The sequence below is a fragment of the Equus caballus genome, chromosome 15, assembly GCF_041296265.1.
Source record: "Equus caballus isolate H_3958 breed thoroughbred chromosome 15, TB-T2T, whole genome shotgun sequence".
NCBI classification, from domain to species: Eukaryota; Metazoa; Chordata; class Mammalia; order Perissodactyla; family Equidae; genus Equus; species Equus caballus.
Window position 1 is genome coordinate 48,970,620 of NC_091698.1, and position 27,794 is coordinate 48,998,413.

At 41.0% G+C, this 27,794-nt stretch overlaps 1 protein-coding gene across 2 annotated transcripts in view; it reads right to left on the bottom strand.

Annotated features, from left to right (window-relative positions):
- Positions 1-27,794, bottom strand: part of ANTXR1 (ANTXR cell adhesion molecule 1) — a 218,807-nt gene that overhangs the window by 146,429 nt on the left and 44,584 nt on the right. For both annotated transcript variants that reach the window (XM_005599916.4, XM_070236270.1), the window contains exons 4-8: positions 18,026-18,107; positions 17,413-17,446; positions 16,143-16,222; positions 13,526-13,594; positions 11,979-12,059 (exon numbers count right to left, since the gene is read on the bottom strand). In XM_005599916.4, coding sequence (XP_005599973.2) covers positions 11,979-12,059; positions 13,526-13,594; positions 16,143-16,222; positions 17,413-17,446; positions 18,026-18,107 — 346 coding nt within the window. The remainder of the gene's footprint in view (positions 1-11,978; positions 12,060-13,525; positions 13,595-16,142; positions 16,223-17,412; positions 17,447-18,025; positions 18,108-27,794) is intronic.

Consider the following 27,794-nt stretch of genomic DNA (forward strand, 5'->3'; position numbering starts at 1 on the left):
AAAAAAGCATCTTTTGGCATTGGGAAACACCTATTTCTTTGCATTGACATATTTATTTATATATGCTTTTTTGTTCCAGCTTAAGTGATACATACACTACAAGAGACATTCAAATAAAAGATACAATAAATTACAAATGAGGAGGAAATGGATTACAGGGAAAATAAGAGGAAGATGAAGTAAGGAGAATAGCATAGAAAAAAAGAGACTCTGAGGAGCTCATTTCCTTGCTAGGAGTGGCTCATGGATTTAGTTCTAAGCTTTCTAGTAGCAAATGAGGACAGACACTGTTTATGAGACTTTCAATTTGTCTCAGACTAAAAGCAAACCAGTTTCTCAGAAGAGATAATATTTACCCATTCCAGAGAGAAATCTGGGCGTCCTCATAGAGAAGCATTGTGAAAGAAAATGAACTTGCTTCAGAAAATCTTTATCTAATGTAGATGACAAAACATTCAAAAATATTCATTGAAACAAGTTCCCTCACAACCACATATTTTAGGTATCTCTATAAATCTGAAAGTCATAAGAAGCAGTTTTTCTTTTTTGACAATTCTAAAATTTAGAATTCCAGCTACTTATCTTGCCATTCCTTCTCATTTTTGTACAAGTTAGAGGTATTTTTGCACTTTGAGTCCTCTATTTGTTTTCAGCTTCCACCTGATTCCAGTTGTTTCTTTTTGTCAGCATTTGCCTTATTTCTTCTGCCTCCGGCTTACCCAGCCACCTCTGCCCACCTTAAACACAGGTGCAGCCTCGGTTCCCCTCTAGTCCCTGAGCCTGTTCCGATGGGAGCAGGAAGAGCATGCTCCAAACTCCCCACATTCCACGCCCAGCTCAGTTAGAGTCAGTGGTCCTCACACACCTGGCTCAGGGAGCTGGTATCACCACCGAGCTCCTGAGTTCCCTTCACTGCCATTCTGTCTTGGGATACGGACCCAAGGATATATCCTGGGCATCTGTGTTTCCCTGCTGGCTTCTCCATCCTCCCCTTTCCAATGGTTGATCCAGTCCTTAAGGTCCCCTGGGACTGGGGCGTGCCAGGATCCTGGTGTGCAGTGACTCATCCCAGATGACAACTGCTCTACCTGAATTGTGGTGACTGTCCACCCCCCACCCCCGAACTTGCTGCCACTGGGCTCTTCCAGCCGGAAAGGCCATCTCAGCCAGTGGTTGCTATGACTGAGGGAGGTAGCCACTACCTTCAACATGTCCTCAGGCACAAGTCTCCAAACAGGCCACACTGGAAGAAACAGAATTAACCCATATGGAGAAACTTATTAAATAGTGGCATTAGAACAAGACAAAGCTTTAAAAAATGTTTTAAGTAAAACTCCTCAGGCATTTGACATCCCTTAATAAATCACTTCATCATCCACAACTAAAGATTTCAAAACAGTCCAAGAATAGAAATTGAGCTATTGGAGCTATCTTGTCCCCATCCCCCAAACTCCACCAAAACACACAAGTGAAATTTTCACCCATGTAAGTTCCCGACTTTGAACCAATGTTTTTGAACCAACTCTAATACTTAACCAGGGGTCGGTAAAGGAAACATCCATGAATCTTTCACCACGAAGACACACTAGCAGATTTTGTCATAATAAACACATGCTGTATTATTCTCTCAAAGTGTCTGCAATTAGCTGATAAATCTAAGGAGTGTATGAAGGGCCAAAAAATGTCAGCCAAGAGCTGTGATTCAATCCAGTAAAAACACAGCTTTCCCAGTCTTAAGTTAAAACATCTGGAAGGGATGCATTGCAGCCAATAGAGTAAATTTTATCAGCGAGGGGGATGGGCAGGATTTGTCTGGGACTGTGGCTTCTGTTAGTTTGAAATGTCTGGTTTCAAGAGGTCGAAGTCACAGTGGCATTGAGTGGATTTGGGGGGTTCCCTTGGTTATTAGCAGCCCAGACTGTATGGTAATCAGTCTGTCTGGACTACAGCAGACAGCAGATCCGCTTAGGGACTGGAGACTGGATGGGGGTGGGGAGGTGGAGGGTCCCTCCCCCACTGGGGCAGTGGTAGCCATGGAGGAGGTGTGGACACAGCATTGGGAAATGCTGACAGGAAATCACCAAATGGAGTGGAAGGGACTCTCAGGGTCGGGGTGACATCCGAGGTGAGAGTATACTTGCCCTCCAAGGGAACTGGGTCAAGACTGCCACATGCCTCAAGTATAATCCCATGTGAGGAGGTGGGTCCTGGTCCTGGGCCTGTACCTACCTGACCTATGTTCCTTGACACATTCTTTAACCTTTCTGAACCCCAGTTTTGTAGAACAGCTTAACATACTGAGTAATAATAGCTTGGAATCTGGAATCGAATTGCTTGGGTCAACTCACTCATAAGCAGTGTGACCTTGGGCAAGTTCCATAAACTCTCTGGGTCTCTGTTTCCTCATTAGTAACAGTGGGGTCAGAAGAGTACCCACTGCCTGAGGTTGCTGAGTTGGAAAGATTAAATGAGATAATACAGGCAGATCCCATGGCACAGTGCCTGGAAGTCCTCAACTAATGGTAGCCATTGTTCTTAAGAACTTGGGCTCTGCAGACAGATAAGATAGATTTGGGCTCTAAACAGATTGATGTTCAAATCCAAACACCGCCACTTGCTGGCCATGTGGACTTAGACAACTTATTAAATTTCTGAATCTTAGTTTTTTTTCCTGTAGAATGGGAAAAAGAAAAATACTGATCTCAAAGGTGTGTATGATGATAAAATGAATAATAGACATGAGTACAGGGATATTTAGTTTGTAAAATCAATTGGTCTTAGGTGGTAAAATTCAAATTGGATTGGAGAGTGAGATCAAGGAAAACTGACAAGGTTTGGTCTTGGAGATGGAACCAGACAGATGCGATTGGTCAGTAGATAGTTACTTGACAATCCTTGGGCCGCCAGCCAACAAGTGCCCTTCGTAAGAATAAGCACCAAGAAATGCGCTCAGAACAACCTTAGTAGAAAAGCACTTAGGAGAATGTCTGACATATATATGGTTCTCAAACAATAGTAGCTGTTACCATTACTTTGTTATTACTACAGCTCCTATTACTACTCTTGGGCAAAGACAGTAGCTTATATATGCGTCTATTCTATCATCTACTATTGGCCTCGTGCTGAGTTATATTTGCTGAAAAAAACTCGAAAGATGGCTAATAATATTTTCCTGCCACCTTTTGGACAGGTTTCAAAAAGAAGATAGATGGGAAATCATGTTTGAAATCCATACAGAACTATATAAATGTAATGCGTTGCTACTGGTTGCTTTTACACACCTCATTAGATTGTTGGGGGAGTCAGAGAGGCAGCAGATGTCAAGGGACTTTTCCAAGTAATAAGAGCTATTTCATATATTTAAAGTGAAATCTATTGTGGACCAGTCCAGGTTGTATATAAGAGTTTATTTTTTTGGATTCTAAAAGCCTAAGATCCTTTCTCATGAAGTTCTCAATTTATGCAGAAATTTCTCAAGAATCCTTAAAGAATTCTGAATATTTGCACAGAGTTATTACGAGCTCTTCCTCTAACATAGGCATACCTGATTTGTTTTTTTCCTAATTGCTCTGCCTCCTTCCTCAATAAACAACCAATCTTTATTTACTTGGTCATTTCCTGCTGGAGGATTTTTGCGTGTGTGTTAACAAAAGACCAGCTTCTTTTATTCATTGCTGGTAGAAGGGCCTTTTGCTTCCACATATCTTTCAGAAAGTCTTTCAGAGCATGTTCCTTGGTGTCTTATTTGTCACTAAGGGCATGTTCTGCTTTTAAGATGTCTGGAGCTTGAAGTAGGCTGGCCCACAGGTGGTAACTATCTATTGACCAATTACTTCTGTCCAGTTCTGTAAGACAAAAACCTAGAAGTTTTTCTTGACCTCACTCTGTCACCCTCCAAATCCAATATAGATTTTGCCACCTAAGTCTTGGTGATGTTACCAATGAAATATTTCTTTATTCATTCACATTTTAGTATAAATTACCGTCCTTCAGAGGACTTATCATGGTTTATAATTATATACATATATTTTTGATTGTTTGGTCACTGTCTCTTTTCCTCCTTAGACTATAAACTCTACAAGGGCAAGGATTGGCTTTGTTTTTACCTACCTCTATATCCACAATGCAGGCAATAAATAAATATTTATTGAATAAATAAATGAATAAATGGCACAGTTTCCGCATGGCCTCATAAACTTGCATTATAGCATGCTGTGTGTTGGTTTTCTTTTTCTCTGTAAATATGATCTGAGGGTCTTTTGAATACAAGGCCATATTCTGCATCTTGTAACACCTCCCTCCTCTTACTAAACACCACCATCTTTGGAGTCTGCCTTCCCAGGAGGCCTAATTCAACACCCCCATTTTCTTTAATGGCTTATATTTTTACACAGTAATGCTATAGGTGTATCATATCCCCATCTCTAAGGTCTAGACTGGGCTGCTTTGTAAAAGGACTTGATCCCTTTCCTTGGGAAAAATGTAAAGGTCTGGGTTTGGGGGATGGGGCTCAGGCTCCCACAGAAGAGCCACATAAACTATTACAGCTGATGGCAGAATGCACACTGCGTAAGTCTGGGGACCACTGCTTTAGAAAAGGCCAGGCAGCTTGGGACACACAACGGGCTCATCCATGCCTTTAGGACTGTCGATGTTGCCCTATGGATTTTAAAACTATTTGATCTCTAATAAAATGTAAAAAAAAAAAGATAGTCACCTTTCCTAACTAAATTCCGCTCCACACTTAAAACCAATAGGCATCCCTATTGTGAACTATGAACATGATCCTAGATCCATGTCACAGAATCTGAATTTAAAATAAAAACTACTGTTACACACACATCTTTCTGGGATTCATGTGTTATTTTATGTATACTCATAAATTATACCAAATAAATATGCTAACATGAAAGAAACACATTTTTTAGGAGTCACTGAATTTTAGACAATAATGCTTTTCCACAAAACATGCAAAATTGTTTTTCTAAGGGGGGCACCCAGCTTGCTAAATAAATGCTACTCTCCTCTCGGTTAGTTTCACACTCAATGAGCATCTGATGTGGAGAAACGTAGGAAACAGATTCTGAAACTGAGGAAGCTCGTTTTTGTTCTATGAAACACTTTCCTCTCCTGTTTTCAGAAGGAAAGTTCAGATAGCTGTGAACTCCAAAACGTGGTTTATTTAGTAAGATGAGCTTGTTGACCTCCTGAATATTGGCAAAGGCAGTGGCCCTTCTTGGGAGCTGACCCCGTGGCGTTTTATTGTTCTAAATTCTGCTATTGCTGTTCCGTGGGTCTTACCAGATTCCTAGATATCAGAGGAGGGCCTGGAAGGCGAGTGGGTGACCTGAGGATTAACTGAACATGCCCTCCTGCAATCTTTGTAGCCTCTTCAAGCTACGGGAATTTTTCCTTACAGTTGGACTTTTTAATAAGCTGAATAGAAATAATAGCTTAGTTTAAATGCCTGGCCTGAATGCCTGCAAAGTCTGAGTCTAATTAATGACTGCTGAGGCAAACGATTTTTTAAAAAGATTTTGTGCTCACTATGGAAACTACAATTGATTCTATTTATGTTTTCAGGCCTGCTCTTATGAATGGAGCCCCAAATACCATCTTTCACAGATACAAACATGGAAGAGAGGGCAGGGAAAGGACTGAGGAGATTTTACAAGAAACAGAGCCACAAAACTGCCCACCTTGTCCCGTAGGCCAGGCAGTCCTCTAGGCTGCTTTGTAAAGAATAAATATGCACGGCACGGTGGTGGACCCCACGGGAAATACGACAAATGGGGCAGTCTCTGTGATTACACAATTTAGCATCTGACCTGGAGGAATGGCATATGGCATGAAAAAGATCCAAGTGCAAGGAGTGGTTCCAACAATTGATGCTGCTGCCGTTCACGGCAGGGAGAGCTTATGGTGGAAAAGAGACCAGGGCAGGCTCTGTGGAGAAGACTGGATCAGGGCCTTGAGACAGGATTCAGATGGGGCAAAGGAGGAGAAGGGGGTTTCCTTCAATCACAAAGAAGTCTGACTTAAGAGAGGGGTCTGCTGAAATGGGCCTCCTCCTCTGCTAGCTCTGGAAAGAGGATTAGTAAAGACAAGCACTGTCCAGGAACATGGTCATGTGATACAGATTTTGATTGGAGGAAACCCCCTAGCAGTTCCTAATGGGGTCCTGGAAGAGTAGTTGGGATGGAAGGCCTGGGAGACAGGCTTTGCTTCTTGTCGTAGCTTTGATAGGGCCTGGGCCAGACTAGGAGCTACACTTGTATCACTTTCCCATGAGTGGAAGAGTGAAATCAGCACAGGATATGGTTTTCATAAATAAAATAAATATGTATACACCATGGAATAGATTTATTCCTCAGTTTCGCTGATCTTACAGCTTTCTTGACAACCAGGATGTTCATACCGAAACTTGTAAGAAATCCTTGCAAACATAGTTGTGTTTGCTCAATACTTGTTTTTGTTGATCAAACCTGTAGGAAATTCTATGCCCTGACTCACTCTGGCATTAATAGGAAGCTCAACGTAGGCTTAAATATTTATTCTGAGAAATGCTCCTAGATGGAGATGGCTTGGTGCCAGTAACTGGTTCTCCTTCTCGTGGACGGTGTGCCTGGTTCCAGGCACCACCCTCAATTGCACCCGAAGTGGGGACAGCTTAGGGTAGGAATTGACATCGTGGTAACCAGGCCAAGTGTTGGGATGCAAAGCTACAGACCCATTTCAGTGTTATCTGAACTCAGCTTTCATGCAGGTTTCCGTTTCACTGCCTGAAGCACTTTTGAAAAGGCAAACAAGGACCCAGGAGCCTTGCTGGACATTTGCTTCCTATTTTCGCTTGAGGGCTGGCGCTGCATTCACCAGTTGTGGTCAGTAGAAATTCCCGGAATAAGCCACAATAAGAGAAGGCAAAGGAATAGTTTCTTCCTTTACAGTTTTACTGGCTTAAAGGGCTACAATCTTCCAACCATCCAAATTTTGCCTTATAATTTTATCAACCATATTCTGCAAAAGCAAGTAGGAATTCTGTGCTCAGAGGTAGAGGCCTGAGCATGTGTAGAAGGGAAGACGTTCCTTTCAGCCTGTCAAGCTGCCAGCTTCTCATGATGATGGAATTTCACCTATCGAGCAGAAACTGAGATTTTCAGAGGCACTCTCCACCCAGTAGCAAAAGGCAAAGAGATCTCCGGCCCACCCATGGTGCACTCAGGTCAGACCACGTGGGTTCTGGTCTTGCTTCTACTGTAACTGTGTGAACTGAGTCAAGCCATTTCCCATTTTCGGTCCTTGGTGTCTTCTCTGAAATGGAGCGACCTCCTGGCCTGCTCACATTATTCAGTAGAGTACTGTGGTCATTCACATCACGGGCGTTAGAGACACACCTGGGTCTATTCTAGATCCCTGCCCACTGCCATGTGGCCTTGGACAAGTTAGCTAATCTCTCTCTTCTTATAGTGTCTACTTCTGTAGAAGGGGTAACAATATCTACATTAAATGGTGGTCTTGAGAATTTGATGAGGTGACTATGTAAAATGATTTGCACAGTATCGAGCACCTAAGAACTCACTAAATGATGGCTTTTCTTATTTTTATCTTCCTGAGGAATTAGAGGGAGGAGAAAGCATGGGCTCTGGAGTCAAGGAACTGGGTTCTAACCTGCTCTCCCCCTCAGAGCTGTGTGTTCCTGGGCATGTTATCTGAGCTTCAGTTTCTTCATCTGTAAAATGAGAGTAATATTTCCTTCAGAGGGTTGTTAACGATTTTTAAATGAGATAAAGGAATAGTGTTTGGCCCCCAAGTAAGTTACTCAGAGCTCTTGATTTCTTTCTGCCTTTTCCCTATGTCTCACTGATGAGAGACTAAAATGGAAAAGAAGGGAGAGCACTTTGAAAAGTAACACATTATACAAATCTGACCCATAAGTCCTTCTTCCTTAAAGTAGAGAGGATTGAGGAACAGTGAGAGGACCAGAACACGGGAATCAGACTGAGAAAGCAGAGAATCCTGGGACTCGAAAAATCCAGGCCCTGGAGAGTCAGCTGGTAAACCAGTGGTGATTTTTAATTTTCTCAAACATTCACGGCCGCATATTGTGGAAACAGCAGGATCTCTGGAGCCAGACCTGGGTTCAAATTCCCCACACCACTATTATGATTGGGAAGACTTGGGGCAGTTTATCCAAACTTCTTGAACCTCAGTTTTCTCACCTATAAAATGGGGATAATAAGCCCTTCTTCAGAGAGTGGTTGTGGAAGTGCCTAGCAGAGGAGTTGGTGGAGAGAAGATGCTCAATGAATCATAGTGATTTTTCTTCTCACAGGCCTCACTACTGTTGATCCTGAGTGTTTATTTATTCGTCATCTATAGCGGATATGCATAAAACGCCACCATTGCAGATTCCCTGAGAGTCTTGATTTCAAGCATGATTGTTCTGTTGTCAGACTTTGTATCTGGCTATAGTTTCCACTGCCTTAGAGTAAAATACCATGGCCTTCCAGTTCCCCATGAGTTAGCCTCTGCTGGCTTCTTCACCTCATCTTCTGCCATTCTCCACCTCAAGCACTCCTCTTCTGTCACTCTGCTATGCACCATCTTAGGGCTGTGCTTTGCCAGGCATTTCCTATCCATGTTCTTCCAATGAAGAGTTTCATTTCATCCTGCAGGTCATCTCTTCAGAGGAGCCTGGTTCTTTGTCAATCCCTTTACCCTTCATCTCAGTAGTATGTTGCTTCTTTTATGCCATTTATCACAATTTTAATTACACATGTTTATTTACTTGCTTGTTTTTATGTGTCTTTCCCACTAGATTGTAAGTTTCACCAGGGCAGGGTCTCCATCTGCTTTTCTTGTGACTCAATGGCAAGAGTCTTTCATAAAAGGTTTTCAAGGAGTCAATAAATATTAGCCCCTGCATCTTGATTTGGGATTTAAAAATACAGTCACTATGGGCCGAAAACTTTATGAACCATTTGAGCTTATTGAAAGCTGCTCTGCACTCCTATCTTTGATAATTAAGCCTGGTCCTATTTTATTATGAGAAAATAACCATCCCCAAAACAACATCCATGGGAACAAGCTAGAATAGATGCTTCAGATGGGGGAAAAAAATGAGAGCTTTCTTTTCAGTATCCAGAAGGAGAAATGACCCTACTTCTTAAAAATAGTTAGCCAGCTTTTAGGCCATAATTATGTCTGTCTGACTTTAGAAAGACGAGCCCTGCTATGCTTGTCCCTGTTTCTCTGTCCAAGCAAATGAATTAACAACTGCCATAAACATGGGTTTCAAGTATTGGAAGGATCAAAACCACTAGCATAACTCCCAGATAAAAGCTCGCAAGAATGTTATCATTCAGCTAAAAGTTTGGAAACTGAAGTCTCAAATTATTTTTTTTCCCCTTTTTGGGAGACTATTTCCCTAAAATTTCTTAAACATTTTTGGAGTTATTTCCATCCTGGAGTGGGAGAGCTTTAAAAACATCTGGGCTCATGTTGAGCTTGGGTGAGTTGCTGAGGTTGAAATATTCAAGGACAACACTGATTTATGCAGATGAAAGTATTCTAATTATTTGGGTAGGAACCAACTCTTCAATGATGGAGGCACATGGCTCATGAGAACCTTTGGACAGATAAGAGTTGTCCCCGTTCAGAATCCAGCCATTTGACGGCAGGACTTCTGTGGTAGCCTCAGGATGGGGCTCCTACCTCAGGGTCTCTCTAGTCTCCTCCTATATACACGGACATTGCCATTGGATTTCCTTCTTAAATATCACTTTTTAGATGTTCAAAATGTTTCAGTGATTACACCCACTAAGTTGGAGTCAAAACCTATTCAAGGCTCTTGTCAATCTTGTTCCAACCCAATGTCTAGGCTTATTTCCCCTTACTCCTGAATCCATCCCAAATTCTCCCACCAGGCAGATAGGTATTATTATTACTATTGTCCTTGGAACATACTTTGCTTTCTTCCAGCCTTCAGGCTGAGGTCACGTCATCTCTTCTCTGATGCGACCCATCACCTTTCTTGGTTTTCAGGGAGTCAGGTCTGCCCCATCTTCTCATGAAGGCTCCATCCCAGAATAATCCACCTCTGAACTTCCAAAGGGTTCATGATCAGCCCCCAATCCTGGGGTCAATCATGTTTTGCACCATTTGGGTGTTGTTTTATATGGCTATTGCAGTTCTTGTTGCTTATATTTTCAGTAGGCCATCTGACCTCAGAAATTTTTTAGAGCTGGGGTCCCTCACCTGGGGATCCGTAATGGGGACTGATACTTCTCTATCCTTTCAATAATTTCCACTTTCTGGTTAAGGTAGTTTGAGTGTGTTTCTGTTCCCTGCAAACAAACACATCTTGAATAAGACAACTGTCATCCATACATATTTAAGATAGGTGTTCCCAACCTGAGGTCTTCACAATTCTGAAAACCAAAGGTCACATATTTCTGTGTTCTAAAAGTATACCTGTGGCACTTATTAAAAATGGCAGATTTAAAAGATGCAGATTCTTTGGCTACTTTCCATACTGACTGTAATAGAATCTCTTAGGGATAGGACCTGGGAATGAGCATTGTTAAAAGATTCCGAGGTGATTTTTATGCATATTCAAGAAAATTTAGAGAATCAGGGGGAAACTAAAATTAATGTCCCTCAGATGATGGGGAAGGGAAGTGGAAGAGAAAATAATTCATATGCCTGGAGTACCTATTCTGTGCCTGGGAAAATATTAGGTATTTTCACCAATGTTATTTTTGTAATCTTCGAACAAGCCTATGATGTAAGTCTTATCATCAATTCCTTTTTACAAATAAGGAAATAAGTGAAATAACTCATCTATGGATCTATAAATGGTAAGTCGCTGGGTTAGCATTTAACCTCTGGGATGACCAGCTCCAAAGTTCTTACTTCTCACGTGGCTTCCCACTCTGCCGGACTTCTTAGCAAACCTTGGAGGGAGAGGGAACGTGAAGGCACAGCCATGTGAGAGGTTTCCTAGGTCTGTCTCGGAGAGCTGGGCAGATCCTGAGCCCATGGCTAGTAGCTCCTGGATCAAGACCCCTTGACAACTTAAGAGCTCTGAATTTGCATCGGGACCCCGAGTCTACAGCCTGGTGGGCTCCAACTGGAGAAACCACTGGCCGTCTGCCTGGTCACAAAACCTAAAGGTGGAGGCCGCAGCGCCTCTGGACTTCATTGTAGGTGCAGCACACACACTGGCCTTCTGGCTGAGGCTTTAAAGACCAATAGCCCAGCTGGACCAAGGGCCTGGCCTGTGCATGGAAGGTGGAAAAGAGAGGCCCTGGAAGCCAGCGTCCTATTCACTGATAGGAAAGGGGTGATAAAAGATCATTCATGTGTGAGGAATTGTTCTGTCCCATCCTGGCTGGGATGGAAAGGAGAGCTGGTGAGACTGTGCAAACCCTGGAGAACACTGAAGCCCTCATATCTGGGGATTATAAATCTAAAGCAGTAGTTCCATTAAAAACACCTGGCAAGATCTTAAAAATCCTGCTCCAGATGATTTCATCGGGCAGCCAAAGAAGAGTACCACTGGTTGAAAGTGCCTCCAATGGCCAAGTGATACAGGTTGAGCCAGCAAACACTCTGAAGGCAGCCTGCGCTCAGACGTGGTTGGGAAAGCTAAGGTCCGTCAAGTCCACACCATCAACCACAGTCTTTCCAGTATGAAACCTGGGGGCCGCCTGAAGTTTGGCTCGCTGACAGAGCAGGCTTCCCTTCATTTTTAATTTTCCATTGTAGGATAGAAGTGGCAAAGGAGAATGAGAAAAAGAAACAGGAATCAAAAGCAGGAGGGAGAAGTGGGATGTGACAGATACAAAGATATACCAAGGAATGTTCTCTCAAGCAGAAAACCACCAGCCCCAGAGAGCTGGAATTGGGGTATTGATAGCGGATCAAGGGGCGGAAGATGCCCGAGTGTCCAGTCTCAGACGAAGTGCTCTACTCACTGAGTGGATGATGCCTTGCAAAGCCTGAAAGCCATCATTTACAGGAAACACATGATCCTTACTGTCTGCAATCCGGGCCAGCTGAGAACACAGTAAACACACATACATGGAGACGTGTCAGGCTTGGACATGGAGAACTGAGGAAAGCCTCTGGATCCAGAGGGCTCCATCACTTTTAGAACCCAGAGAACTTGAGGCCTCGGAACGCAGGGCCTCACTGAAAAGCCCTCAGTAATAACGAGCTTACCAGAGGCCTCTCTGGAGCAGGCCCAGGGAGTCGGATCCAGTGTTCACATTTGTTTTAATACTTTTCTTCTTGGGAGCAGAGGTAAGATTGCCCTGCCAGATGAACATTTGGCCTGAGTTGATGTATTTATGGATTTGGGGGCAGGCCATTGGCTCATTTTTCTCCCATTCACCCAAATTTCTGTTGGCAACCGTATTTGAATCAAACCAACTCAAGTTTCCTTTCAGAGTAACTTCGAAAATAAATTCAGGTTTTGGTGTTGGGTGAAACCAATGAATGGGGACCCTTATCTTTCACCCAAACTGCTCATTGAGGAAAGGACCCTTGCAATTGGTTGGGCTGTTGCTGCTTTATGGAGCAGAGGATTGGAGAAAAGAGAAGCTGATCTGTGAGCTTTTCTGCTCCCAAATCTCTGTATCATTCTGTGATTGCCACAGTCATAGTTGGTGCCAGGATTTTTACTGATTGCAAAAGTAACACATAATCATTGGGAAATTTCAGAAAACCCAGCAGTGTTAAAAGAAAAAGAAAAAAAGCTATTCATTATCTATCTATCTATCCATCTATCTATCAATCATCCATCCACCCATCCATCTATCCAACTGTCTATCATCTTTCCATTATTGTTAATTTGATATATGTAGTCTTTCATACTTTTCCTAGGCAAGTATACACATGTTTATTTTAAAAGTGGAGTCATCCTATTCCCACTGTTTTGTAACCCTATTTTATTCACTTAATAACATATCATGAGCATTGTCCTATGTCATTAAAATAAAAGGAAATTATGAACTACATGGAGGTACATTAATTTATGTTGTTAGCAAATGTTCACAATTTACTTATATATACTTGTACATGGTTTTTGCCCACTTGCCAATTATTTTCATTTTTTTGCTATTGAAAATGCATTGCATTTTTAATGAGAGAAAAGGGATGTTTGCCATTTAAATAAGAAAATCAGATTCGTTAAATTAATTTAAAAGCAAAAAAACAACCAACAAGTTTTCCAAGTTAATTCAGATCTGTTTTGACACCTTGGCAATTTACCATCCACCAGGGAAGTCAACCAAGAAAGAATGTTGCCCAGGTGGTCTTTGTTAAAGACCCTGAAGTGCATCAGCAAATGACTTCACATCCCTTACAGATACAATAATTCCCTTCCTGCTTAGCATTTCTGGAAAAATGATCTATCTAAGGGGTATTTATGCGGCTGATGCGCCCTCTGCACTGAATGCACGTGTTTTCTATCATTCACCAGCTTAGTGTGCTCCCAAAGCTGAGGAACCCGCCATCATACCTGTGTTTCATTGAAATCCTTCACACCGACACAGTAAACAATTGCACCAAGATCTCGGGATCTGTTAGCCTGGGTCAATGAAAGAAAAGACATTAGAGAGAGAAGCAGCGGCAACCATACTCCTTTTGGATGAGCCAGACTAGCCTCGATGATCAGGTATTTACTGAGCACCTACTGTGTGCCAGGTACCAGGAACCACAACCACGAGAGGACAATCCCTGTCCCCGAGGAGCTCATACTCTAGTGAACATCACACTCTAATGTAATTCATGGTGGACATGAGGGGAGCGATTAGTCTAAGGGGAAGTGTTGAGAAAGATTCAGAGAAGTAGAGTCTTGATGACGGGTTTTGAATGATGAGGGGAGGAAACTGTAGGCTAAGTCATGTTAAATATTCTGGAGAAATGATTATCTTTTCTATTCCTCTGATGGGTTTTTATCGACATACTTTTCAGCATGGTATAACAGAAAGGAAGGAACCTTTGGAACCTGATATACCTGGGTTTGCTACCTGGCTTTGCTCTGTAAATCTCATTTGGGATTAAACGAGATAATATATGAGAGCTCCTCACACAAGGCCTAGAACAATGCAGATGCTCATAATTGCCAGGATTCTTTGTGAATGAGGTCTTTTTCATCCCCATAGAATATATTGGTATAATGGTATGGTAATTATGATCCATATTTGAATAGGTGAACCCATCACCTTTTCTACAATTAAATATTTAAAGGGGAAAATAATGAATTACATCCAGGTTTTGGCTTGATTTGAATATTTGATTTATTAAAGGCTATGATAGCTGATTTCCAGGTTCTTCTGTGTCTCAGAATAGAGTACCAAAATTGGAAATCCTTGGCATATACAGTAGGTGCTTAATAAATAATTGATAGTAAATATATGGTAGGCGCTCAATATATGCATATCGATTTGAATTTTTCCCCCTCTCTTAGTACTCAAACCCACCTGTGTCTAACATTAAATTTTAGGAGGGAGAGAAGAATATATCTTTTTTCCTTCCTCTGAAAAATATTCCTTGCTGCTTTCAGGATAAAACAAACTTTTAGACACAGTCCAGCCCCAGCCTTATCTGCAGCAACTTCGGTTACTCTTCTTCTCCAGTTAGGCTTTATATAGAATTATCAAAAATGGAAATGTTCATTTTCTTTATATCTTGAGCTTTATCTTTTTTTTTTGGAGTCTCTTTCTATTGGCATTGGCACGCCAAATATTTTCCCAAGTTTGCATGTGCCATACCTAAAATTCTTTTCTACTAACCCCTATTTTAAGCCTCTGACACCCATCATTTATTTTATATTCAGTTATTTCCTTATTAGGGTTTTTACTTTATTTGGCAAATAAATCGCTTCACATTCCCATTATATAGTGAATTTCAACATTAGAATACAGAAATATATTATTTTCCAAATGCTCAGGGAGTGTCTGCCAATTTTTATTTGTGTGTTGCCCCACTGTGAATTATCCTTTGTACTAGTTAGAGGTACAGGGGAAGTAATGTCTTCACTTACATGATTTCCTCATGCCCTTTACCAGCTGGGGCTTCAAAAAGCCGAACGCTATTACACGGTAAGACCCAAGAGGGCAGCAACTGTGTCCTACTCATCTCTGTGTCCTTAGTGTCCAGCAAAGTGCCCAGCAGGTGCCAAGCTCTCAGTTAACACTGAGTGAATGACTTAATGAATGTCTACTTTTTACTTGCTAGGGGAGCTGAATTTAAATTCAGTAGTAGTCAAGAGCTTGAGGTAGGAGTATCGCTCTGATTGACTTCTCCCCCAGAGGCCTCCCTCATTGCCTGTCTTCTTCCCTCCTACGGTTCTTTCTAAGTTGGCCTGAGTGAGCCTTTGTTACTAACGAGGGCTCAATACATTCCCAAGCTGCCCTGGTTTCCTTGGGCCAATTATACTTATAGCTCAAATCTAACACTTGAAAGGAGTTCCTGAAAATAAACATTACTTTCCAATTTTTGAATAAACCTCTTTTTCTGAATCTCTTTACACAAATTGAAAGCTTCATTTAAACAGAATTCTTTCACTTGTTTTGAGGAGTACTTTTTGAGAACATAAAGAAAAGGAAAAAGAAATTTAAAGGAGAGATTGCAATCGACTTTGCCACCAATTGATGTTCAAGTTTGGTTCTTAGAGTGAGAATCTCAACGATTCATGCATGACAAAATTGGCTCTTACATATTTCAAGTAATTCTTTCCCTTCCTCTTGTTTTTAGTAGAAAATATGAAGGAAAATGGAGGAAAAATGGTACCAGTGTTTTTCCTTAAAGTGATTTATAGTATTTTCAAACGGTTAGATCAATATAGTGCTTTCAACAAAGGCATGGTAGGTATTTTTTATCCCTCAAAACACAGAGTAATATGCAAATATTTTTAAAAGGAAAAACTGTCTACCATGTCTGAGACTTGAAAATTCACTTTAAAAATTAACCATTACTATTACTTTTTACATACGAAACACTATTTCATCCAGAGATTTTACAAAGAATACTTATCATTTTGCCTGAGTAGAAAGACTGCAACCCACTTCAGAAGGAAAAAGCTCTGTTTCTATGTCTGTGTTTAGACAGAGAAAGGCCAGGCCATCACTTACCTCCCTCTCTGAATAGAAAAAGAGATCTTCATGGAGTTCTCCATCAGTCAGAGCAATGATGACACTGGCCGTCCTGTATCCTGCTCAACACAACACAGGCCCACTCAGTCCATCCTGCTGTACCACGGGAAGCCCCTTCTCAGCCCTGGGAATCGATTTCTCATAAACTCAACCACCCGAGGTCAATATTCTGAGAATCAGCAACCTTTCTTTCACGCGAGGAAGCAAGTCCAGCATGAAGAAGAATGTCGGGACAGACAAAAAATGGCCAAATCTGGTGCAATGGTCGATGGACCAATAGCTGGGAGTAGCTCCAGTGAATCAAATGTGATTATTTTCTAGTAATGGTCCATGTGATTGTCACCAAGGTCTGAGAGCAAACTCCACCACCTGGGCAGTTCAGGGGTCCTTCTCAGACTCTGTAGTGACCACATGCACCACCCTTTGAAGAGTTTGGCAAAGCGTAATGGCCATCATGATTTATGAGCTGACTGGAAGTTCTTACAGTAGTTGGCAAAACCTACTAGAATTCCTTCAGTGATTTTTAGACTTCCAGTAACACTGCTGAAGGTTGATTTTTATATTAACAAGTGTTGGTGTTGATACTGGTCTGTTCTACTTGTTGCATTTAGAATGAAATAGGAAGTGGACACCTCTACAGGCCTTGGGAGAAAAATCTGCACTGTCATATTAAATCTCTTTTAAGAAATTTGTCTCAGATAAAGAAATGCTACCCATGAAAGACACTGCAGTAATAATAATAATAGCTAGATTATTAATAATAATCAAATTATTTCTATGTGCTAGTTATTCTATTGAGTATATTTTAGGCTTTTTTTTTTTCATTTGAATGGTATCTTAACCTTGGCATCATATCCAATTACAGTAATGAAGAGACTTGGAGCTCAGAGAAGGACAAGAAAATTAAATTTGACATAAAAATACAAGACTTTACTAACCCATCCAAGTATTTACTAATTTAATGAATTCAACATGCAGAACTGTTCATGGGCATTACAGATTGTGGCCCATAATGGGATCTTAATTACTTTTATGTAACTTTTCTTGGCATCAACAGGACAATAAGATTTGATCTGGTATGTGTTGTTTTTCTATGCATTCCTTCTTTGTGATGAAGTATGTGTCCAAGAATTATAGACAATATCATATCTGTCTTCTGAAGCATGAAACTACTGAGGCATTTTTTCAGAAGTAAACACAGGAAAAAAAGTTAAACAGTTTATAATGGTAATTCATAATATGGTCTTACCTTGACTGTTTTCATAGTAAATCTGCTCACTGGCCTGAAAAACAGGTGAAAGAGTCATTAGACATATAGCCACTGTTTGCCCTTCCAGATACCATATTGTGGCAGTGGGCTCTGGTGTTGGAGATGCAGCCATGGCTCAGTCTTGATTCTTTATGTAACTCACCCAGGCTTCACTCACATACCAATGGATGACATTCATCTAAAGTTGCCCTGACATTTAACTAACATACTTGTGAACTTGGATCAATGTCTTCTCATAGACGGACACTTATTTTCCTTAAGGCTGAAGTCACTGAAATTCTGTCTGGACCACTGAAGCACCATACAGAAAAGTTCACCCTGGGGAGGAGGGGACTTGCATGATTCATGAGTGCCAGCCAAGCATTAGTTAACAAACCCTTCATCAGTTCGGGGAAGGAGCAAGCAAAGTCATTTCATCGTTCTTTTGGACAGAATTATCAGCGTACAAGCTTATGGGAAAAATTTTTTTCACTGTCTTGCCATTGAGTGTTATTCAGTTCCCTTCAGACATATGCCTTATCTCATCAGCCATCCCTGTGTTGATGTTTCCCTATCACGCTTTACATTTGGTATTTAAGACTGTTATAATTACCCTTTGAAATCCTTCATGCATGTAAGTGTCTCCACCTGGCAGAACCTTCTGTAGTTCTTCTAAGCCTTGACGGATCTGTTCCCTGAAAGCCAAAGACACCCTGTTAGTCTTATTGGAACATTTTTTACTTTGCTGTTGACGGTCATAGGCATTAGTCTTTTTCTTATTTCCGCGGACACTGCTATCTTGCCCCAACAGTTCCCCAAAGCCCATCCAAGGGAAAGTCTGTGCAGTACGTTATCCATTCAGATCAGCCACAGCATAGGATGGGTGAGATTTAAGGACCGAGGGAAAAGACCCTTCTGCACGAAGCTCCATCTGCTTGTGAAAGTTTTCCATTCCCTTAACAGGACAAAGTTTTCATTCTACACTGGAAATCAGTCTTCAAATGCAACTGCTCCTGAGGGGACACAGCAACGGAGGCACCTTTATATCAAGAAGCAAATGGCTCATGTGAGCCAGAAAGAGGCAAGTACCCAGAACCCAGGGCAAGGCCACCACAAGGACCGCAGGTGGGAGGGGCAGCCGTCGGAGCAAACGCTGCCACCCGCACGGCTGTGCCAAAGGAAACCGTGTAGTCAGCTTTGAAAATAAAAGCCCAGGCAATCTACGCTTTCCAGGACAACCAAGACTGCTTTCTGTGGGCTGGTGCCTGTGTTTTCTTTCTCTGGTTGTTCAAGGTGCCGAGAGGCAGGAAGAGGAAGTGGGTTACGGCATTGGGAGAGTGTGATGGCAGTGGGAAATGTGAATGATTTGGGGACCAAATAGAACCTTTGTGGATCATTCTCTTTGGGATGTAAGATGTCCACATCCATGTTTCTGTCTTTTAAATAGCTCCATGTTGTGCCAAAAAGGGCAAGAAAGTGTAAATTCCAAAAAAGACATTAACCTTATTCATAAACTGCAAGCCTGTGAAAGGATTTGAAATTACCTTCCTCCCACTGGGGTCTCTTTAGTGGCAGAGAGTAGACGTGTACTATTTCAATTATGAAAGGAAGGTTTTTTTGAATAGGGAAAAACCCGGACATTTGAGTATGGCCTTGTTCAAAGATTTCTGATTTCATCCTCACACTGACCACTCAAGGTGGGTAGTATCACCCTCACATTACAGATGACAAAACTTAGGCTCAGAGAGGTTAAGCAGGAGAGCGGAGACTTGAAGTCAGATCCGTCTGACTCAAAATGGCTCAACTCTGCCAAGCAGCCTACCAGCATAAAACAGTGCTGAAGAAGTGGGCAGTTTTCAAAAACACGTGAACTAGTGAAGAGCAACGACAATTTCTAACACTGAATATTTACCTTCTGCCAGACAACTGACTGCTTAAAACAGAAATAATAACACCCTATTCTGCAGTTTGTTACATATGTAAAATATATGACAATAATATCACACAGGATGAGAGGGGATTATATGTAAGTATAATATTAAAGGGTTCTTCCATCATATGAGAAGGGGCACAATATTAATTTATGTTGGCCCGTTTTAAAATAAAAATAAATATCATAATCCATAGAGCAACTGCTAAAATGAAATGAAAGAGAAGATGTTACTATAGATCCTACAGATGTTAAAAGAGAATAAAGGAATATTGTGAAAAACTTTATAGAAGTAAGTTCAACAATTACAAAGGAAATGAATAAATATCTGTGCATGCTATTGTATATAAATTATACCTCACTAAAAAAATACATAGAAAATGATCTCTTTCGTCTACTGTAGTACCTGGAACATTATAGTCATTCAACAAATATTTACTGAAGAGGGGAGAGGAGGGAACAGACATCTCCACTGCTAATCATCCTGGGAGGAGGTCAATGTTGGGGGCAGCATGAGCTTCACTTGGCCATGTGGAGGGCAGTGAGGTAGCAGGTGACCTGGTAATCGACCCTAGGTCTGTGCCCATGGGGTGGTTATAAACCATTCTCCGTTGTTCTTCTTTACATTATCCCCAATATTTCAATAAAACCCATCAGAAGGCACAGTTTAATTTCAACTTTATTGTTTGATAATGAGAAAGGACATATATCTGTCCTTTCAGATTTCACTCATGTGCATTAGAAGGAGGGATAAAGATGAGAGCAGTGTCACCCACCGAGGCCACCATTGGGAGGAGAGAAGGTGACATGAGCACTCACCCGGCAGAGGGCAGCTTTGCCCTGCAGGTTGGCAGTTTCATGAAGGTAACGGTAGTGACAAGGTGGCATGAGGGTGAGGCTGAGATATGAGAATGAGACTGGGATAGGAAAATCGGGGTTTGTCTTGAGCACCGAGAGATGGCACCATGGAACCCTTCAAAATAGTTGGGGGGTGCTATGGAGGAGGGGGCTAATTTCTGACAATTAGGTGGGAGGAGATTACACATTAAAAGTAAATGTGAGGAAAAAAAAGTAAATGTGGTGTTATCTTTCGTCATGGGCTAGCCAAGTCTGGGACAGTTTGGTAACACTAAAACTAGAACATTGTGTTAAGACTGAAGCTTAAAAAAGAGGGTTAAAAAAGGCATATTGGGGGTGTGGAAAAGCTTCCTTGGCTTCACTGTATTTTTTCCTGCCAAATAAAGTCTGGGAACTGGGGTGTTTTCTCTAAACCTACTTCCTTTTCTTTACAAGTTTTTTCTTGAGCTTTCTATTTTTTTGGTTTCAGAACAAGCAAAGGCTGTTTTGGAGACTGCCCTTATCCTTGGTGCTTTGTGTCTGGCAAGATAAGAACTCACTCATCCAAGCAGGGACCGCAACCTCCCCATATACCACCCTTACTTCTCAAAAGATCAAATGACTTCTGGCCCCACGTCCCCAGTTGCTGCCCCTTTTCTAAGCATCCACAACATCTAAGCAAACAAAACAGATGGGTTCAGGGAATTGTGGGTCTGTTTTAATTGTGGGACAATAGAACTATTAAAAAGGGACTGTTTTTTTTAATACTGTCCTAGAAACAGAAGAAAATTGGGAGAAAGATCTTTTAAAGGGGGTGATAAGAACCTCTCTGAGGACTTGGTTATTAACAAACGAAATGTTATCTTCCTGGGAAATAAGAGAGGCTGGGAATCCTATGAAGAGAGACTGCTATTAAAGAGTCTCCTGTTTTCCTTAGTGGTTTCACATGTTTGCCAATGTTCCTACTTAGAAGTTAAGAGTTCTCAGGTCACTTGTGTTCCTTTCGTAACCCTGGAAACACGTAACGATGGGCCTACAGTAGGTGACTTGTTGTTGAATGAATGATTCCAGTTCGAATGCATCCATCCATCCATTCATTCATTTCCACAACTATTTACTGAGCACATACCATCTACCCAGCACTACACTGGTTTGTAGGGTAGGGGATGGGGACACTCAGCCACAATGTCTGCTGGACTTTAAGTTGCCCTGGGAATTTTTCTACACTTCATAAAGATTACTTTCTGGGATTCCAGTTGTGTTGTGACATTTTGATAATATTTGCTGATGAAAACATTAAAACACATCAGGAAGCTCCTTCACAAACTTTTATCTCAAGTATTCCAGCGAAACTCCTACTGCAAAATCCTTCTTGGGGTTACACAACATTTACCACATTTCCAGTCTATAAAAACAACCTCCATTACAATGCCAGAATAACCCAACATCAGCTCTGCATTGTTGACTTCTTGCCTCCTCACAGAAGAGCTTCTGTGGAACTGGACTTTTCTCAAATGTCCTGCAGTTGTTGGCTTCAGAGTCTCAACTTATATAATAAACACACATCACTATTACCACTAACGCTGCCCTCACATTTCCAGATGGCCTTAGGGCTCCCATATTGACTGCAAAAAACGTAGAGTGAACAGAACAGAAGGACAGAGATTAATCAAAGACATTTTGCTTGTGGAGTCATGAAATTCCACAACCAACTCTAATCATTTGTTTATAATAAATATGAATCATAGACTGTTTGGGACTTTTACCTACGGATAGACTAACATGATTAATGATGTCATGATGTATGTTGAAGCAAAGATCCTTTCCTATATTAGTTTTTAGTGAGGTATAATTAACATACAGTAGCCTGCACAGACATTTATTAATTTTCCCTATAATTGTTGAATTTATTTCTATAAAATTTTTCACAATATTCCTTTATTATCTTTTAACATGTTTAGGATCTATAGTAACACCCTCTCTTTCATTTTGTTTTAGCGGTTGCTCTATAGATTACAATATTCATCCTTATTTTACAACAGGCCACCATAAGTTAATATTATGCTCCTTCTCATATGATGGAAGAACCTTTTAATATACTCTCAAATAATCCCCTCTCATCCTTTGTGATATTATTGTCATATATTTTACTTTTACATATGTAATAAACTTCAAAATAGAGTGTTATTACTTAGGTCTTAAATAGTCAATTGTCTTTTTATGAAATTCAGAAAATCTTTATTATTTCTAGTATTTTTCCTTCCCTTTTTTTGTAGATCTAGTTCATACCTGGTCTCATTTACCTTCAGCCTGAAGAATTCCTTTAGCATTTATTTTTTGTAGTGCAGTTGGTGATTATTCTCTTAGTATTTTTTTTCCCTAAAAATGTCTTAATTTTGCCTTCAATTTTAAGGCTATTTTCACTGGCTATAGAATTCTAAGTTGACTTATTTCCTTTTGTCTCTTTAAAGATATTGATCCTCTGTCTTCTGGATTGCATGTGTTTTTTTCCTGATGAAAAGTAAATGATTTTCATTGCTGTTCCTCTGTTCATAATATGTCTTTTCCCCTCCCCCTCTGACTGCTTTTAAGATTCTCTCTTTATACTGGTCTTCAGAAATTCAACTTTGATGTACTTAGGTGATGTTTTCTTTGTGTTTGTCCTGCTTGGGATTCTTTGAGCTTCTTGGATCTGTGTGTGGAATACCATGTTTGGTATTTCAATTATACATCTATTAGACCACTTGATATCATCCCACAAATCATGGGTCCTGATTCATCCCCTCATAATCTTTTCTCTTCCTCTTTTTCAGTTTAAATAATTTCTATTAACTTGTTTTTAAGTTCATTAATCCATTTTCTGCAGATATTGTATTTTTCAGTTCCACAATTTTCACTTGGTTCTTTCTTTGAGTTTGTTTTTCTGACACCCATGTCTTCCTCCATTATATTCACCTTTTCCTGCAAATTCTTCACATGTTCATAATAGTTGTTTTAAAGTTCCTGTCTGCTAATTCCAATAATTGAGACATCTATGGTTTGCTTCCATTATTGTGTTTTTCCTTGATTATGGGTCACATTTTCCTGCTTCTTCCCATGTCTCATAATCTTTTAATTTGTATTTCAGACATTGTGTATAAAAAAAGCAGTGGAGACTTAGGTATAATGTTGATTTGTTTGTTTACTCACTGCAGAGTGTAAAGCCTTTTATCTTTGTGAGCTAGGGTAGGGGCTGATTATTTAGATTCTTCCTTGAGTTAGGTTGAGCCTGGGCTGGGCCACAGCCTTAATTAGAGTGTATTCCCTGTTATTAGCTCAACTGCCAGCCTTCTGCCTTGCCCTGCCTTTGTGATCTTTTCAGTACTTGAGCTGGGAGGGAGTTAGGAGTAGCTTCACATACTTTTGCTTGATCTTTGGATTCAACTGTGGTAGGACTCCAGAATCCAAGCACCACAAGAATACATGAGATTAATGAGATTTTTCTCTACTTTTCACCAACTGTTCCACTGCTTGGAGAAATGGAGAGGTGCAGGTGAAGGGGGAGAATTGTCATGTTGAGAGATATTTTTTTTTTCATTTGGGGGGCTCTTTTGGAATAATCCATCCATCTGGCACACATTGTTGTCTAAGGCTCAGCTGGCTTTTCTTCATGCCTGAAAGATCTCTGTCCCTGGCTGACTTGCTTTTGCAATTGTCCATACCCAGGCCAGGCATCTACCTCCAAGTATGGAAGCTTCTGCAAATCTCTGCTCAGCTACAAAGGGCTTGCTTCTCTCTAATTCAGTTCATCAGTGCTTCCTGTGTGTCTGCTAGAACCATAGAAATGTATGAATTTTACTTTGTCTGGACTTTTCTGGTTGACCATGAAAGTGAAGGCTTTTCATATCCTTCTACATCCTAACCAGAAGCAGACACACTGTAAAGCTTTTTCTAAGTATTTGTGACTACACATTTGCTTCAGGTAAGGAAGAAAAACACTGCAGGCTGATTACCAGCATATAAACATGCTCTAGTATCTCTCATCTTAAGAAAATAAGTCCTCTGTGTCTCCATGTCTCCCTCTACTTATTGACCTATTTGCATTTCTCTTCACAACAAAACTTCTTGAAAGAATACTAGCTTCCTTATGTCTCTATCTTTCCTGGTGGAGTCTTTCTTCAAATGTGAAGTGATCTTTGGCTGTCTATTCAGAGCTAATCAGAGAGACCAAAAGACATGTTGGAAACTCCATGTGCACAGTGGTGCACGCCAATTGGTGAATGACCAGCTTTTGTCAACAGGCTTTTTTTGTTGAAGACCCTCAAATATCAGTGTATGTACACTTTTCCTCCTCTGAGATATTTATTTCCGCAAAGAAGTAGTTTTCAAACTCTCTCCTTAGATGTTGGATCTGGAATTGCTAAGGGGGAGGGCTGGAAATAGCAACATTTGTTATGCAGATGTCTCCACAATCTCCCATGCCTTGTGTCTGACTATGAAACCATTTTTTTGTTTAATTTTGCCAGAGAATATACTTCTCTCCTCTGGTGGAGCTGGAGAAGGGATGATTTTCAGAATGTAGAGGTGGGTGGTTCCGAAGGTTGAACAGCTCCTTAGATAAACTGTTAAATGATATTCCAGTTTTCACCCTGTAGCCCTTCCTTGTCTTTTGAAGTATCTGACAGTCCCAAGTTTTGAGCTTTCCAGGGTTCTGCAAGGCTACGAGTCTTGTTCGTCTTCAGTGTCTCCTTCTGCAGGATTGCATTTGACTTTTCTCCACACTGCTAACATCATTTGCCACTCCTCTGTCTTCATATATAGCGTTCTTATGGTTTAACTATTTCTTCGCTTCCTCAAAGATGGCCTTTCTGGCTTTGTTTCATATTCTTCTGGTTTTGGGGTGCTTTTTGTGAGAGACACGGCCAAAAAAATGCCTTTACCCCTCATTTAAAAATTGGAAGCCCTCATCTTTTAACCCATTCTGCTCTGAATTTTGTCTCCACAACTCTGCTGAAACTTCTTTTGTCAAGATCTCCAATGAACTCCACATTGCCAATCCAATGGTCACTTCTCTCACTTCATTTTACTCAGCCTCTTACAGCATCAGACACAGCTGACCTCTCCCTCAATTTAAAATGCTTTCTTCTCTTGCTTTCTATTACAGCATACTCTCGCCACCTCCCTCATCAGTTGTTCTTTCTCATATTTCTGTGTAGGCTTTTCCTCCTCTTCTAGAACTCTAAAGATTGGAGTGCCCCAGAACTCAGATCCCCCCATTCTTACACCTACACTGTTTTACAAAGTAATCACATTCTTCCCATGGCTTCAGTGTCATTCAAAGGAGCATGCACTTTGGAGGAAGATAGAATTGAATCCTAGTTCTACCACTTCCTAGGCATGTCAACTAAGTTCCGTGCACTTTAGATTTCTCCAATGTAAAATGAAGATGTGCAAGTATACGAGTTACCCACTCTCTTCCAGCTCAATCTGCATCCGATTGGATGCAGGAGCTAAAGAGTGAGCAGAAATCGAAGCTGGGCATCTGCTGGGAACTGGAGAGGCCACACCTGGCAGATAGGAGCAGTCCACGATGTGACACAGGGTCAAGTGCAGACCAGTAACTGACGTTCACTAAGAGGAGCCCATCAAGGAATTTCCAAAGGTTGCAGCCTAAGTTGGCACAAAGGACAGGAGTGATGGTTTAATCACAGGGCAATGTGATGAATTTGTCTGAACAAACTCCTCTCCACACAACTCCATTTTGGTTAGTTACTCATTTGTGCAAGGGTTTTCACCGTGTAGTTTCCTAAGGCACTGCGTGGATTTTGAAAAACATCCCTACAAGACCTTCCCCATTGCTAACCCTTTTCCCCAGTTGAGCCATATTTTGCAGGAGATGGGAGTGGTGGAAAGTGGGCTCTATATTCAGGGTTGCCTGAATATATAGCTTCCTCCTATGAGAACTTTCAGTTCCGTGTTCCTCTTAGTTCAATAGGGACTAAGTCTCTTGTGCTACTGGTGGCATCCAAAATGGTCAGGTTGATGTCCTTGAGGTCAGTACTACTGACCACGATGAGTGTTTGGAAGGGCATAGGATAGAGTGGCACTCTGCCAAGTCTTGTGAAATAGAGACTGTGGAGCCCAACGTCACCTTCTCGGGTGGAAGCTGAAAGTGGCTAGTCCTAGGGTAGATGACAGGCAAGTGCCTTCTGTTTGGTCAGACTACATGCTATAGTATAGGCTGGTGGAGGCCACAATTCTCTCCAAAGATAGGACTTCCCTGTCACACTTTGGAGAATTGGGCTGGAGGTGGGAATAGAGAAGACTGTACTAGGTCCATACCAGATAATCCAACTCACAAGTCATATGTGGGCACAATCTGTTTGAGAAGAGTCGGGGGATCATATAAGACGTTGGGAGGATGTGGAGCAGTGAGAACACTGATAAATCACTACTGGGAATGTAAACTGGTGCAGCCCTTTTGGAGAATAATTAAATCATGCCTAGTGAAACTACCTATTCACATATCGTAAGACCTAAAATTCAATCCCTAGTTACATATCACAGAGAAATTCTTGCTTCTTTTGTACCCCCCAGGAGACAGGTATGAGAGTATTCATTGCAACTTTGTTTATAACAGCAGAAAAATTAGAAACAAATTAATTGTCCATAAATAAGAGAATAAATAAGTACATGATGATACATTATTACAATAGAATAGGATGCAATATGAAAGTAAACATTAGTTAAAATGAACCAAGCACAGTATTTACATAGAAAAATTCTAAAAAACATGATGTTAAGTGTAAAAAGCAGGTTCAAGAAAAATACATACAATATGACCATGTATTATAAAGCTTAATATGAAACACTATAATATATTGCTCATAGGTATATAAAAATAGATATCCATTAAAATGGATGAAGCCCAAATTCAGGAGAGTGCTTAGCTCTGGTGAGGAAAGAGAAACGGGAGTGTACACAGGAGGTATCAATACCTATAACATTTTATTTCATAAGCTTGGGGGTGGATAATGAATGTTCATGATCCTTTTTTTGTATGCTTTTATTACACTCAAAATATTTAGTAACTTTAAAAAAATTGTTGAGAGTGAGTAGCAAAGGCTGAACATGGAGTTCTTGAGGAGGCATTCAGCACCCATCAAAGGCGGTGCTGAATCTCAGGCTCGAGTCACCATTCTGGAGGCCACGGGGCTAAGAGTGAGGTGACAGACAGGTGAGGCGCTTCACTTGTGGAGCTGCCTGATATTGACTAATACTGGTGGGGACTTTTTTTGAGGGGGGCACAGAAAATTTGTTGGCTTTACTGGCTAGCTTTGAATATGAGAACTCTATCATTCTTTGGTTCCATTGACTACTTCTGAAGTTTGCCTTGCTGGCTTCATCCAGACAAGAGTGTTTCTGGACACTGCTCTGTCAGTTTTTATCCTTTATATGTCTTTGTCACATGAGAGATAGTAGCTGAGGAAGGGAAGTAACATTTCCTGAGTACCCACGCTGTGCCAGGGTCTCTACTGGGCACTTTCCATGAGTTAATTCGCAAAAGCCTCACAACACCACCATATGGTGGGCATTATTATCCTCACTGTACATTTGAGAAAACGGATTCAAAGAA